At 45.3% G+C, this 15,769-nt stretch overlaps 1 protein-coding gene across 2 annotated transcripts in view; it reads right to left on the reverse strand.

Annotated features, from left to right (window-relative positions):
* Ptpn21 (protein tyrosine phosphatase non-receptor type 21) overlaps positions 1-12,741 on the reverse strand; it is a 60,462-nt gene extending 47,721 nt beyond the window's left edge. The window contains exons 1-2 of one of the 2 annotated variants that reach the window (XM_050151368.1): positions 12,535-12,741; positions 8,613-8,974 (exon numbers count right to left, since the gene is read on the reverse strand). In XM_050151368.1, the coding sequence (XP_050007325.1) occupies positions 8,613-8,792 (180 nt within the window). In that variant the 5' untranslated portion in view covers positions 8,793-8,974; positions 12,535-12,741. Of the gene's footprint in view, positions 1-8,612; positions 8,975-9,638; positions 9,789-12,534 lie in introns of those variants that run through there. The other variant, XM_050151369.1, reaches the window with a different exon arrangement.
* Positions 12,742-15,769: the final 3,028 nt, after the last annotated feature.

Consider the following 15,769-nt stretch of genomic DNA (forward strand, 5'->3'; position numbering starts at 1 on the left):
TTCTAGTGAAATCAGTATTTTCAGAATAAATTTCAACAGCCTCTGGATAGTTTACTCATTCATTGAAAGATAAACAAGGCTTAGGCATGGCGTACACCTGTATTCCCAGCATTCCTGAGCCTGAGGCAGAAGGACCTGGAGCTCTAGGCTAGCCTGGGCTACATAGTGAATGCTTGTCTCAAACCACTGGGTCTTGGTGATGGCTCAGCAGGTAAATAAAGACACTTGCCGAGCCTGGTGACCTCCTGAGTTCAATGCCCTGGAACCGCACTGCAGAAGGAGAGAATCAACACACACACACACACATACACACACACACTAAAAAGTAAATAAATAAAGCTTAAACAAACAAAAAGAGCCCAGAGTCTGTAATTTCAGTCAATTCCAGGAAAGTGCTCTGATTTGGAGGCTAGTCTGGTAAGTTCTAGGCCATCCTAGGCCACAGAACAAGACCTTATTTGAAAATTCCAAAAAGTAGTTAAATAAATAAGCTAGGAAAAATCTCATAGATACAGTACTAGCCTTGTCTGTTTAAGGATATGTGTCTAATCCCCAACACCAGCGTGACAGCAGAAACAAGAGAAAATTTAACTAGAAAGGCAACCTAACATTTATCAGCGTGCAAGCTGCTTGAAGAACAGAACAAGAAAATATCTGCAAACCCAGCACACTATTAGAAAACAATGAGTCCTTGTTATTAGAAAAGAAAATGCCATATTGAGGTAAGGTGCAATCTGACAAGAAGAATGAACTAGAAGTTCAATAAATAAATGGCCCAGGAACTCAATGTTTACAGGAAGTGTGAGTCACCACCCAGACACTGCAGGTCTGTCACATGCTCACTATCCCGATGGGCACAAAGGCGATGCCTGGCAGACAACACAAACATTGATCTATGGTCCATGTCACAATGGAGGAACTCTCACTCATGACCTCCCTCTCCGCCCTCTGGGAGCCTTTTGCCCCATCAAGGAAATGAAGCTGGCAAAGAACCACTGAGTTGGAGGCTAGCGTGGATGTATCCCAGGCAAGCCTGGCACAGAATGAGACCTTAACTCAAAACTCCAATAAACAGGCATCTGGAGAGATGGCTCGGGGGTTAAGAGTGCTGGATGCTCTTCGAGAGGACCTGGGTTCTAGTGCCAGCACCCACATGGTGGCTCACAACTGCCTGTAATTCCTGTTCTTAAGAATCCAGTGCCCTTTCTTCGGGCCCCTCACAGGCACTGCACACAAGTGATGCACAGATTGCATGCAGGCAAAACACCCAGACGCACAAAACTGAACTAAATCAACCGAAAAAGAAAAACAAGAGAACCCTACTTCAATAAATAAGTAAATAAGCGATGGCTAATAATAATAATAATAATAATAATAAGCAATGGTCTTACTGAGCCCTATGAAGGAAAGTCAAAGAAGAAAATGAGTTCTGTTGGCCTATAGACTGTCTGAGTAAGTACAGCCTACAGTCATCAACAACTGTCTCAAAAAAAATAAGAATCTGAAGGTTCACAACACATAGAAATGCCAAATTTTTGATGTCTTTACTTCATCTTTACAAATTAAGTACACGTGTGGAAATACTCTTACTATATTCTAGAAATAGGTACAAGCATTTTGTGTCAAGTTTTAAAAATGAAGGTCAGGAGGCTCAGACGGGAGGCTCGGAGTGAAGGAATGTCTGGAAGGAGCAGTGAGAGACCCTTCAGGGACAGCAACAAAACGAGGTGAGTGCTCCACCAACCTTCAAGACTTCCTGGTGAGCAAACACATGTTCCAGTCACCTGCAAATCCCAATACTGGAGCACAAATATCGTAAATTATTAGCCCTTTGCTTTTTGTTCCTTGAGACAGGGTCTCAAGTATCCTGTGCTGGCCTTGAGCTTGCTAGGTAGTCCAAGATGAACTTGACCTTCTGATCTGCTTGCTTCCACCTCTCGGGAGCTGGGATTACAGGTGTGGGCCACCATATTCCGTTTTAGGCCTTGCTATGTACTAAACTTGGGGTCTGTGTATGTCAGACAATACACCCTAGCAGTTGAGCTACCCCGATCTGCCCTTAAGTTGATTAAACATCAAACTAAAGTTGCATAAAACTCTATCATTTAAGTAAATGGGTTTCCAAATTTGATAACAAATGATTCTATATTATGTACTTCAGATGCACACAAATATCCATGTTTATTCATATGACTATCTTATTTACTTATTTTTTTATGTTATTTTTGTTATCAAGACCAAAAGTACCTTCATTATCAAGAGAAAAGTAACAGAATGGGACGGGCAAGCTAGCTAGGGAAGAGGTTTGTCCACAGCACTGATGGCATGAATTTGTGCCAACTCCTGTAAGTTATGCCCTGACCTCCACACGTGCACCAGGACAAATGTATACCCACACCCACACGCACTAAATCAAAACATAATTTTAAAAGATTGTTTAAGAGAAATCTAAAAATCAAGAAAATTTCTTAGTCATTTATGATTGACCTTTGGAGTTTGAAAGCTGTTCAGGTAAGAGGTCGATCTAAAATTCCAGTCCCTCCAGAAGGTTCCATAACTCTCAGTGAAATACTTATCTTTCTTCATACCACAATCTTACCTAGCATACAAATATGTACCCAAATTCCATGTGACTACTCATCACAAAACATTCCCATGTGATGGACTCTTTCCTAGGCTCTGGTTATTTAATGACACCAGGCAGAAGACAGAGAAATGCTGTGAAACTCCCAAGTCTTCTGAGATTCCAGCGGAGATAAGACCAGAAGGATAGCTGGAATACCTGGTGGGCTGATTTGAAATGGAACACTCCCAAGCCAAGAGCACTTCCTAGACCAGGGGGGAAGCTGACCCAGCCTGACACAGCAGTCTCCCTCAGAGTCGGCAGAGCTAGCAGGGTCTCTGTTTCCAGAAGAATCCCCGAAGTGACAGTGAAACGTGTGCCGCTCTTTTCAGGGTCGCCTGTGCTCCCGTAAGTAACCTTTCACCTATGCTTCATAAGCAAATCCAATAAAGTCATTGGCATCACCAATAAATAAACAGCAGGAGCTTAGAGAACTTGTGTCTCTTGCGAAGGAGCCTGGTTAGAGTCCCAGCACCTGCACGGTGCCTCACAACCATCAGTAACTCTAGTGCCAGGGGATCCTACACCCTCTTCTGACCTCCATGGGCTCCAGACACACACATGGTGTAATACATACATGCAGGTAAAATATGCATATGCACAAAACAACATAAACTCTAAAGAGTCTTTATATGTATATACATATGGTAAGCTGGGGGTACAGTTGCCCCATCCATGACATCCCAGCCACTCCAAAGGCTGAAGGGAAAAGATGGCAAGTTTGGGGACAGCCTGGCTACATAGCAAGACCCTGGATGAAAGAAAGAAACAGCAAATATGCAAGAAAGAAACGGGGTAGAGAAGAGGAGGGAAGGAAAGAGAAAAGAAAAGGAGAGACCAAGAAAAAAGAAAAAAAAAAGGAAGGGGGGAGAAAAAGAATGGTGTTTTTGTAACCGCGAACAAAGTTTTGGAAATGTTCCACTCTCTCCAGGAAATGAAATCACAGAGCAGAGCAAAGCTGACCAAATGAATGGCAATCATACTTATCATTCTAGGTTTAGAAAGCCAATCCTGTGGTTTAAAGTAAATGGATATTCATTCAGGAACTATGTGCAATAAGGAGGCAGGCACTATTCTAGACACTAGAAATACATCGGGAACAGCGATCCTGTTCCAATGGAGTCTGCATGCTAAAACAGAAAGTACTGAGGTCTTCGACACACTAAATGTTATTTAAAACTCATTTCATAAAGCTCTATAATAAAACACAACCATGTAAGCAAACACCCATAGCCAGGAAGTAAGATGTAAGAGAGAAAATTTTATTTGCATCATCCATCTTCAAAAAATGCTCTGACAATAATTTTAGAGGCTGCTTAACATTTAGCTCAACTTTAAATGAGTTAGTCATGTGCACACGGAATAATCAAAGAATATTCTCCCTAAAGCATCTACACACAGAATCATGTGCTTAAGTGCGTGTGTATGCGTGCGTATGCGCACACACACACACACACACACACACACACACTAACCTTTAAAAACTGTGAATGTGTAAGATTTAGGGTATAAAACCACCCCCTTCTGGGATTCACAACTTCCCTGTATCCTAATTGGGAATTTAAAACTTGGAGAAGCAAAAGTAAATTTAAGTCACAAGGACCCCAAAATCAAGGCAGGATAGACAAGAAATAAGTGTACAATAAACCTAATTAAAATACAATCCATTGTAGCATAATATTGTTAAATAAGACTTTCTCTAAAAGGCATACTCTAAAGAAAGTAATATAAACTGAGTCCAGTATTTCACAGCCTAGGATCTGGGCTGAGCCGAAGGGACTCAGAGAGGAACTTTCCAACACTCTGCTGTCGGCAATGGGCAAGGACACGGCACAAAGGACTGTGTCAGCTTGTGTGCAAACAGTGCTTCAATTGTGGCGGCAGGCTACCATTTCAATATTTGAGTACTGTGCAAGCCGTATGACTAGCAGTGCCGGCTGCGAGAATATTCTGTGCACGTGCACTCTCCCAGTTAATTGACAAAAGAAAAGAACTCATCCAAAGAGAATCCGGCCAGTCCCTGCTGCAACCCCGGTCACACAAGCACAGTGCAGGCACAGCACAGGCACCACAAATGAAAACAAAAGGTTGGGCGTGGTGGCTCATGCCTGGAATCCCAGGGCTGCCTGGGCTGTACAGAGAGACCTGTCTCGGAATAATAATGACAAGTCTAATGGCTAACACATTGAGAGTCCCCTAACATCAGGTGCTCTGCTCAGTGCTACACTTTAATATCACATTCTTTTCCTGTCTTTTGTTTTGTTTTTTGAGACAGGGTTTCTCTGTGTAGTCCTGGCTGTCCTGAAACTCACTATGTAGACCAAACTGGCCTCGAACTCACAGAGATCCATCTGTCTCTGCCTCCCAAGTTTTGGGATTAAAGGTGTGCATCAACACTGCCCAGCTTTAATATTAAATTTTTTTACCTTTCTAATTGATTTATTTACTGCTCATTGTTTTTATTGAGCTATATATTTTCTCCACTCCCCTCCCTTCCTCCCCAATTCCCTTCTACCCTCTCCCATGACCCCCATGCTCCCAATTTACTCAGGAGATCTTGTCTTTTTCTATTTCCCATGTAAATTAGAAATATTAAATTTTTAAACCACCACAAATTCTCAATTTTAAAAATTGGTAGACATAATTTAATAGTCAGGGAGTGACAAGAACTGGTATCCAATCCGATGGGACTGCAAACTGTCTCTGGACTCTACTGTCAAACAGCCTTCTGCGGAGGAAACTGAGGCAGCTCTGCTGACACACTGGTCCGAGGGAAGGGACTTTTCCCCACTCAAAAGAACCTGGCTGGTTCTGGAGGCACTGGGATTCCCTTCTGAAACCGCACCGTTTGCAAGGCTTTGCCTCCCCTGTGGCCTTTGGGCTGGAGGTGGATCACACACAGAGCACGAAAACAAGGGGCGCGTGGCAGCTCCATGCTGCAGTTTAGGTTACTGAAGGGTCCTGGTTTTACCTATCATCCTGAGGGAACTGGGTAATCCTTACTTATTTTTGGTTATGATTATAGGGGTTTGTTATATTATTGTCTGTTCAGCTGATTTCTTGAAACAGGCTCGGGCTAGCCTCAAACTTAAATTTGAGATCTTCCTACCCAGACTCCTGGGTAAAATACTAATAAATGCTAAAGTCCCTGGCTCTAGCATTATATGGCATTATTGTAAAGTCCTTATTGCTGCATTACAGAAGCAAATGGTATTTAAGTAAGAAAAAAAAATAATTTTTTTCCTGCAGCTTCTATCTGACAGCAGCGCTAGAGGGAGAAACCAACACCCTGGTAGCTCTTGTTTGGATCTCACACACACTGAATGCACACAACCGAGGAACAGGTGTGCCCCCCCACCCCACCCCCACCCCCCGCTCAGATTATTTCAGAACAGGCATTTGGAAGGGTTAGGCCTGGTGTCCAAGACATCTGTTTACACGTTACAGAGCGGACCTTCTGGAGCTTTCCAAGGGAAAGTTTGCTAAACTTTCTAATCGTGACTGTTGTAGAAGCTAAAGCAGCAGTTGATCTTCCCAAGGACAAGACAGTTCCTTAAGAATCATGCCTGTTCTCTCGGTGTGTGTCTGTTAAAAACTGGCCTCAGAGACTAATAACAGGGGCACATCCTACAATCCCAGCACTCCTAAGAAGAGACAGGAGGATAAGCAATTCAGGTCAGCCTGAGCTACATAAGACCTTCTCTTTATAACAACAACAACAACAACAACACATTTTAAAAGAAGAAGAAAAGAAATGTTGGGCTGAGGGCATGTCCATAGCAGATAAAGCTGTTTAACTCCTGAGCTGGAGCCTCTAACAAAAGACGGCAATCTCCCTAGGCTGCTGATGCTTTTTTTAAAAATTTGCTTACTTTTATTTTATGTGTGCAAGACTTCCACCCGTATAGTGCGTGTTTATACACTATGTCTTAGCCTGGTGCCCACAGAGGCCAGAAGAGGGTATGATATCCCCCTGCAACTGGAGTTAAAGGTGGTTGTGACCCACCATGAAGGTCCTGTGAACCAAACCCAGATCCTCTGTAAGAGCAGTCAGTGCTCTGAACTGTCTAGCCATGATGTCCCCAGCCCTTAACAGAAGAAAAGCAATGATGGTGAGCTCAATCCTTCCTATTTACTGAGCACACCCTATGCTTTGGTTACAAAAATGAATACACCATAGTCCTTAGGAAGCTGACTCTCTGAGTGTGAGGGGAGACCTGGTGTATTTTGATGAACTTTATGCGGGTGGAGGAGACAAACTGGAAGTGGGGGTGCAGAGATGAGTGAAGTAGAAAGATGGCCAAATAAATGCAAATAAGCCGGATAGTCCCTGAGGCCCACTGTCCCAGACTGGCTTCCCTCTTTCCTACTTGGTGGACCTACCAATTCCCTTCCAAGGCTCCCCTATGCCACCTCCTTCTGAGCTCCCCGGACAGCCATGCCTCTGGGCTGGCTTCCATCCACCCAGCTGGATCCCAAGCCTCTCCTTGGCCCTCCACAAAGCGTACCCACATCTCTGATCAACATCTCCAGCTTACTGACTGGCACCTCCAACCTAGCACTTAGGGCCCGAGCTGAACGCAGCTCTGTCTCATCTTTACGCTCTTAATTACAGCCCCCATGATCTATTGCGAACCTGAGAGCCAACTACGACTCCTGGCTAACTCTCCCCCAGTTGTCTGGTTGGTCCTTGAGATCTCCAGCTTCCACCTATCTTCTCTCCATCTCTCCATCCCAGAGCAAAGGCGGGTGGCTACAGTCTGCATCTGAGCTACTGTTCGATCAACCGCAAGAGGACTCATTTAGGCAAAACCACACCTTAGTCTAAATAGCCTATGTTTATCTTCCCCGTTCCTATCTAGGTAAGTCGAAACCTTTTAACATCAAAATGCCTCTGTTACTCTTATAGGAACAAGGATTTGCAGCCTGACTGGACCCCTTTGCCTAGCCTTCAAGTCGCAGCTCAGATATTACTTTCTCTGGGGAGCTTTACCTCCGCTGCTTCCCCACACACACACACACTCCTATGAGAACAAGCATTCGGGCCTGCCTTCTCACTGGGCCTCCATACGGGGGTGAGCTACTGGAACCTCTGTACAGCTGCCACTTAAAAGTTTTCAAATGATCAACTGATTTTTTTCCAGAACACAGTCTAACTATTCCTGACTTCGTATGAACTACAGTATCTACGTGGGGTTTCCAAATATAACAAGAGTCATTTAAGAGCCATTTCTTCTTTTTCTTAGCCATGGTCCAAGGAGCCAAACACAGGGAGGGTCCCAAGTCTAGAGTTCTTTCTCTTAAAGTACTTACAACAGAACTTTAAATTTAGGACCTTGTGGGGATGGGTGAGGACGCCACAACTTCCTGCTTTCCTACGATTACTGTAAAAGACAATTAGCGCTTACAGTTTTACGTGTGCTTTTGGCCACAGCCACTCTGAGTGCAGACTGTGCTGTTAGACCCATGGTTCTGATGGAGGAACTGGCACTCAGAGATATCAAATAACTTGCCTAAAGTTATAGAACTAGTTGGTGAAGAAATTAAAATTCAAACTTCTGGCAATACGACTCTAGAATCTCCACTTGGGCAACAGAAAATAGAAAATGAATGTTGTACAGATGAATAACTCCATGCACGCATGCATGAAGACAGAAGACTGACCGGACTGACCCAACCAGGCTTTGATAGTAAGTGGGAATTTGGATAACGCAAAATACATGCATATTTGATTCTCCACAGCCTTTATGGAAGACGCGGGACTCAAACACGTTAAAAAGATAGACATTGTAAATTCTCTTAGGAGTGCCCCCAAGGAGTAAGACTTTGACTCTGATCTCTTCCTCACTAGGAGGGGAGCTAGCAGATTCACCATCCAGCAGGCACAGACAGGACTTGTGTCCAGTGTCAGGCAGGCTAGGATACACAGCCACCATAAGGTAAGGAGGGACGACATGCCAGAGAAAGTGCAGCCTCGTTTGCAGCTTACCTCCCTCAGCTCCAGTCTCTGGGCGACAGCTTCTAGGCTCTCCTGGCCGGTGCTCTCCACAGACAGAGTGAACTCCACAAATTCATTATTGAGCAGCTGGATCCGTGCAACCAAGCAGCTCTTGCTGGACACAGTATAGCGCCGGGTGCGTTTCAATTTCAGTCCAAACGGCAGTGGCATCTTCTCCCTTCGACAGTGGAGGGACCAGGAAGGAGCAATCCGGCAGTGCTGGAGACAACCAAAAGAGACCCTCTCTCGTCAGAACAAACTCTAGTCTCCAGCTGCTCACCCCACAGCCGCCACCGTCATTAAAAAGCAACCGAGTCTCCGAAGACCAAGCGATGGGAGCATCCACACCAGCGCTGAGGAAAGAGGGAAGCTGTTACTATGGACTTTGCCATTAAAATTTTAAAAAGAAAAAAAAAAAACAGATGTAACTGAATCTAAGGAATAAGCTCTGCCTCGGCGCTGGAATAGGAAAGCTCTAACAGGGAGGTACCAGGAAAGTTTATCAGGAGGGTTGAGGGTGGGGCCCAGGGTCAGACCCCACCCCTCATTCTACCTCAGTCACTTCTGGAGATAGCAGTCCGGGCTGTTAGGATTAAATGAGATAATACCCAGCACGTCTAGAACTACAAAAACATTTGTGGTCGTCTTGCTAGTTTGGAGGAAAGGTTGTTTTTCATAGGTAACTATCTTGAGTTTCCCAAGACTTAGGTGTCTTCAGTTCCCGACTGTGTTTAAGTGCAGAACCGGTTCTTCAGGCAAATTAAGCCTGTACCCCAAATGGGGAGAATAATCCCATCTTTCTAACATATGGCAACTGTGAGGTTCAAAGGAGATGAAGTGCTTAACAAGAATTTCTAAAGCCCCTTCAGGTTCATCATTAACATCATCATAAAGATTTGAGTATAAACAAGTTATAAGCACCCTAAAGATGCTCCTTCTCGGATCATAGCATTCTGAAAAGCGTGTTCTGGACTCCTCTCCCGGGTAGGGACACCTAAGGAGGCTGTGGACGCTCACCTAAAGAGAAGGGCGAGGTCCTAAACGCCATCCTGGTTAAAGAGAGCAAGCAAGACTGGGCAAGCCCTTGTAGCCAAATGCAGCGGAGGGCCTCAGCTCCGGAACCTCCGAGTCCCCTCCCTGGGAGAAAAGCAAGCGGTGTTGCCTGGCCAACGGGGAATGTCGGAAGCCTCGCGAGCCCCGGAACCCTCCGCCTGCGGCCCCGTTTCCGGGCGGACGTGCTCCAAAGGGACCGGCCCCCTGTGATCGGAGGAGGGAGGATTTAAAGGGGCCGGCGTTAGTCCTCCAGGCAGGGAGAGATTGGTCGAGCAGTTTGAGGCTGTGTCCACGTCAACAGCAGCCCCCAAACACGCTACTTTTTTAACCATACTTGTTGATGGTAACTTCTGCGGTGAGATAAACTGGGGGCGAGCGACATCTCGGGAGTCTTATGTCAACTAGAGTTATTTTCTCCGAAACAATTTGACAAAAATCTCAGCTATTTCCACCCCTCGCACTGCGGTCAGTCTCACCCTCCGCCCCTTCCTCCGGGGATGAATCCTTTAGCCTGGCAGGGTCCTAGCTGATTACCCGATTTGGGTGCGAGACCGCGCAGTGGGGCAGTCTGTCCCTAAGCCTCACCAGGCAAACAGAGCCCAGGCCTCGGCAGAAGCAGCTCTCTCGGTCTCACGCTCACGGGAACCTAGCTGGGTATCCTCCGGCTTTCTCCACTGCTCCCAGCCTTCTTTTCTGTCCTGCTCGCCAGCCTGAGACTCAACCCCAGAGGTTTTGAGCACTCAGGCCTGCGGAAGGACTGAACTAGAAAATGAGGTTTAGACTTCGCCAGACTTAACGTCTTGGAGTTCCGTTCCACAAGTGTGCGCTGCCGTCTCTGAGCACAAGGCTCAGTTGATGAGCATCTTGAGGAAATCTAAGACGAATCCTAAGCCGCCTCTGCCCTTAAGGAGATTACAGGCATCTATAATTATATTCAGAGCTGTATTGCTAGCAGGGACACGATCAAAGTTTCTAAATTTTTTTTATGTTTTGCTTTTTGGAGCTCTTATAGTGAGGTGATCTCCCAGCCACCATTCCGGAAAGATAAAACAAGCATAAAAACAAGGGGCAGAGAGGAATGCCAGAGGGACGAGTGGAACCTACAGCCTTAGGTTAACATTTGCTGAATGCCTTCCTTGGGTAAAAGCACTGTTCCATAGAAGGAACGGGGGAGGGGGGCTATAATAAGATAGAATTTCTATCTGCAATATTTTTCAAAGTTCTTTGTTGTTTCCAGGGTATAAACAGATGAAGCAGAAATTTTTTTTTAATAAAAGCAAGAAATTGAAAACACGTTAAAAAAAAAAAAACCCACACCTTAAACAAGCTTTCAACCAGAAGAGAGACCAATAATGTTTCTGTAAATTTAAAAACAAAAACCATGGGTAGTATGCAAGGTATTATCGCAAGAGACAAAGTTGTAGGTTTCAGACTTACAAATTGTGGTACTGGAAACATTAAGCAACGTGCAGAAAAAGATAGCTTCATATGTCCAAAGGGAAGGCATCTTATTGGACCCTGGCAGATGTGTTAATGTCTTCACTATGAAGATGGAACTGTGTCTTAAACACAGTATACTATACTACATAGCTTAATCATTAACTCTAGTCCTGATTAGGTAAACTCAAATTTCCAGTTGTTCCTGAGATTGGAAATGTTTTACAGCATTGGGGATGAGGAAAAGCCATTTTTTTTTTCCTCTTTTCTTTTGGCAGTTGTTATAATTTGCTTGTTATATTTCTGTGTTTTTCCTCCTAAGAATATCCGGTTTCTTGATTACTCATATAAAACCCACTGTGGCAAAAGTCCTGCTTAGTAACTTTAAAATTTATAATTGATGACTATATCTTAATGATATCATAAGTTCTGTTTGACTCCTAATGCCAGGAAGTAGAAATTTAAGGTACTCTGGGGAGAGCTGATTCAGGTGTCAACTACTAAATGAAATAGGTTATAAACAGCCTTTAAAGGAGAAAAACAGTATAATTTCTCTACAAAACTATTCCATTGCTGAATAAGAAAAATATGCATATTAAATTCTGCTTCATAGGTTTGCAAACGGCAGTGTGCTCTGTTAGTGAGTTTATTTTTATTTTCTTGTCCATAGTCTCCTCCAAACGTTTCTCAAATTCACTTTAAGCCTGAATCTCACGGGATACCCACCCCAAATCACTCACCACATGTTCCTGGAACTTTGCCACTATTCCTTTAGCATTAAATAATCACTGAAAAGGAAGTATCTGGCATTTTTAGAACTTGAAATGAATCCTATGTCTCTCACAAAACAACACTTGTGCATTGGTAATCTACAGTTAAATGGCCTGCAAACAAAACAACTATTTTCAGAGTGAAATTGCTACACTAAAAAAGAAAAAGAAAACGAAATCTGTCGGTAATTATTAGCTCGTAAATGTTCCGAGCGCGTTTTCTAGCATTATCAATTATCATAAGGTTTTCTCATCGGGGGCTGGGGCTAAGACTGGCGTGCTCAGAGAGGCCAATCTAATCAGGGTTTGCAGAAATCACCGAAATTTGCAGCTCCAAGAATTCTCCAGGAGTAAAGGCGCTTTACTCCAAAACCGAAACAAGGAGTTGCCAAACAGTCCTTCCTTTATGCCCCTTGTCGTCAAAGTTATCCGGCAACTTTCATACTCCACATTCCGAGATAGTCCACATATTCCGAGAGGCACAAATATGCCCAAGATTTCAAACTCTGATCCAGAATTAAACCGCAGTCATCCGCGGAGGAGTCCGGAATAGACGTTCCAGACTCTTTTTAGAAATGACTCTAGATCAGAGCGAGCCTACGAAGCAGACTTCGCTCTTTGTTACGCCCCTGCCCGAATGCCCCGCGCCTCACCTGCTCCCGCTCCCGCCGGGTCCGGGCGGCGCGCCGGCTCTGCGTCCCGCCTCCCCGGGCTCCGCTCGCCCGCCTGCGTCCGGGCCCGTGCACCGACCGCACACCTTGCCCGCACCCGCCCGGCCGCGGCGGGACTCGCTGGGGAAGCTCAGGGGCTGGGGCCGGAGCTGCGGGGCCCGCGTCCCTCCCCCTGGGCCGGGCGCGCGGATCCGGGGAGGCGGCGGCGCGTGACCTCAGAGAGCTGGAATGCGGGCGGCGGGGCGCGGGGGAGGCCGGACAGCTGCGCCCGGCCGCCGGGGAGGGGGCGCGCCGCTGCTGTTTTTAACCGTGTGACCAGTTATTTTAAGTTTCAAAAAAAAGCATAGCTTTAAGAAATAAAAAAAAAAAATTTAAAGGGAGGGGGACGTTATTTTGGGTCCAGGTAGAAAGGGATCTGGTGCTTTATTTGAGTGGTGGTCTGTAAAGTAACTGGGGTTACTGGTGTATTATTGTACATTGCTGAAGACGGTTCAAAACGTTCTACACCCCCTCCCCCCCACCCCCCGCCGCCCTTAGTGCCTGCACCTCCAGTAAGTACACACCGCTCCTCCGTAGGAACTCGAGAGAAGCGGACGGCTGACACAAATGGGCATGGAGCTGGAGGTACTCCTTCCTCGGAATCCACTTGATAGGGAACGCAGAGCGTGCTGGAGAGGAGAGTTCTAGAAATAAGGGTGACCAGGGAAGCCATTCTAGATCTAAAGTTCTGATAGCTGAGCTTTACCTAGGGGACCACTGGGAAGGACTAACAAACCCGAAAGGTAGCTATGGGAGTAGTTTGGAGGGAAAGAGAAGTGGGGAGCTGACCCCACCCCCACCCCAGACAATTGAGACTCCTGGGGAACAGGATCCCCCAGAGAGAACAGTATGCATACTCAGTGCAGAATCAAGCTCTGGGATCAGATTGTTTGGATTCAAATCCCAGCTCCAACCCTTACTGGCAAATTCCTTAGCTTTTGTGGACTTGCTTCCTCTTCCCAAAGCTGGGAATGATCGCGATCCAGACACCTTGAGTAAAATACGCGCGGAAGGTTTCACTCGGTTCTAGGCCCAGCTACTAGTGCTCATTAGTACACTGGATTTTTGCTGCCCCTCATCGTGGGCACGTGGCATCAGCTCCTCAGTGTCTTTCCCTTTCAGCTACCCCATGGTTAGTTACCTCTCTCTCTCTGGTTTTTTGGTCCTGGCCAGTGATCGCCCAAGGTGAAGTTCAGCTAGCAGACCGCTAAGGGTGATCTATCATGGCTGGCCCCCTCACCACCCTAACTGCTCTCTTCTTCCCGGCAGGCCTGCTGCTCCCCATCCAGAGGCTCTGGGCGGCACCTCCAGACCCTTCCCATGTGTGTCGGCCGTCCACACCTCTCCAACCCAATCCAGGACTCTACTTCCAAGACACAGTTCTAGCCACCCTGTAGCTGCGGCACTTGGCAGGATTATTAAAAATGGTTTCACGGAGGCTTCTTTTCTATCTCCTAGAATTACGAGGGAAGTACTGGGCAGACAGTAGGCACTAAATAAAAACGTGTTAATTGAATCGGGAAGAAAATGAAAGAATTTTAAAAATAGAAAATGATCATAAAACCCAAGTGGTGCTTTAGACAACTGAGCTGAACTCCTTCACAGCCTACAAATGTCAGCTCCCAGTCACGCACGTAAGCTCTATTTTCCCTCGTGTTAATTTGGCAGAAACATCCCCGCAGCAAAGCAGGAGGACAACCCCTCCCAAGTATTAGGTGTAAGACAACCATTAACTTACACTTCCTCCAAAAGAGAGTGAGGTCATTTATATAGTTCAACCCCAACATACACAAAATAACTAAGTAAAAGCCTTACCAGCCTACCTGCTGGACTTCCAGCTCTTCTGGAGATGGTAATTTGAGTCCTCTGTATCTGCACAGAGAAATGGGCTATTATACACACACATGTACACATGCTTACTTCTTTTTACCCAGAAAGTGCTACATCATACACTCCTGCAATTGAAGGTAATTCTTTTTTTTTTCTTTTTTTTTTTAAATATTTATTTATTATGTATACAACATTCTGTCTGTATGTATGTCTGCAGGCCAGAAGAGGGCACCAGACCTCATTACAGATGGTTGTGAGCCACCATGTGGTTGCTGGGAATTGAACTCAGGACCTTTGGAAGAGCAGGCAACGCTCTTAACCACTGAGCCATCTCACCAGCCCCCTTGAAGGTAATTCTTTTCTTCGTTTTTTGTTTGTTGTTTTCTAGAGACAGGATTTCTCTGTGTAACCTTGGCTGTCCTGGAACTCAAGCTGTAGACCAGGCAAAAGTTATTATTATTATTTTGGTTTTGAGACAAGTTTTTTTTTGGTGTGTGTAGCCCTGGCTGTCCTAGAACTCAGAGATCCTTCTGCCTCTGCCTCCTGAGTGCTGGGATAAAAGGCGTGAGCCACCATCACCGAGCAGTAATTTTTATTAAAATATACAAATACAAATTAGAAAGAGTGCTGGAAAGATGATGGTTCAGCAGGTACAGGCAAACACTGTTCTTTCAGGGGGCTATGTTCAATTCCTAGCTTCCATGTTAGGCGGTTCATAACCTGCAACTCCTAAGGGGACCCTACACCTCTAGTGTCTGCTGTACCTGCACTTGTATGCACATATCTACCCCTTTCACATACACACAAACAATTAAAGATAAATCTTCAACAAAACTGTAGGAAGGAAGGAAGGAAGGAAGGAAGGAAGGAAGGAAGGAAGGAAGGAAGGAAGGAAGGAAGTTCTGACATGAAATAACGAAAGATAAAATTACAAGCAGGGACGAAACCGTGGTCTGAGAGATCCACTGACTGCTACTTTTTAACGATGTATTTTTGTGCATATACATGTTTGTTTGTATGTATGTGTGTGCACATGAATACAAATGTTTCTGGAGGCTGGAAAAAGACTGAATGCCCTAAAGCTGGAGTTGCAGGCCCAATGTGGACGCTAGGAACCCAACATGGGCCTCTGCAAGAACAATGCACGCTCTTCATTGCCTCCAGCTCCTCAAACAGTATTTTCTTAGGAATTCAGTTCATTTGCTTTGGTATCTTGGTGACCATCCATCATATATTACTACATGAATTATCATTCACTGTAAGAATCCAGACTTGCTTCAGCCTACAAAGACAAGAATGCCTAGAGAGGGCTGGAGATTAGAACCAACAAACGGGAGATGTTAGGGCT

This window comes from Alexandromys fortis, unplaced genomic scaffold (assembly GCF_014885135.2).
Source record: "Alexandromys fortis isolate MF-2015 unplaced genomic scaffold, M_Fortis_MF-2015_v1.1 scaffold_63, whole genome shotgun sequence".
NCBI classification, from domain to species: domain Eukaryota; kingdom Metazoa; phylum Chordata; class Mammalia; order Rodentia; family Cricetidae; genus Alexandromys; species Alexandromys fortis.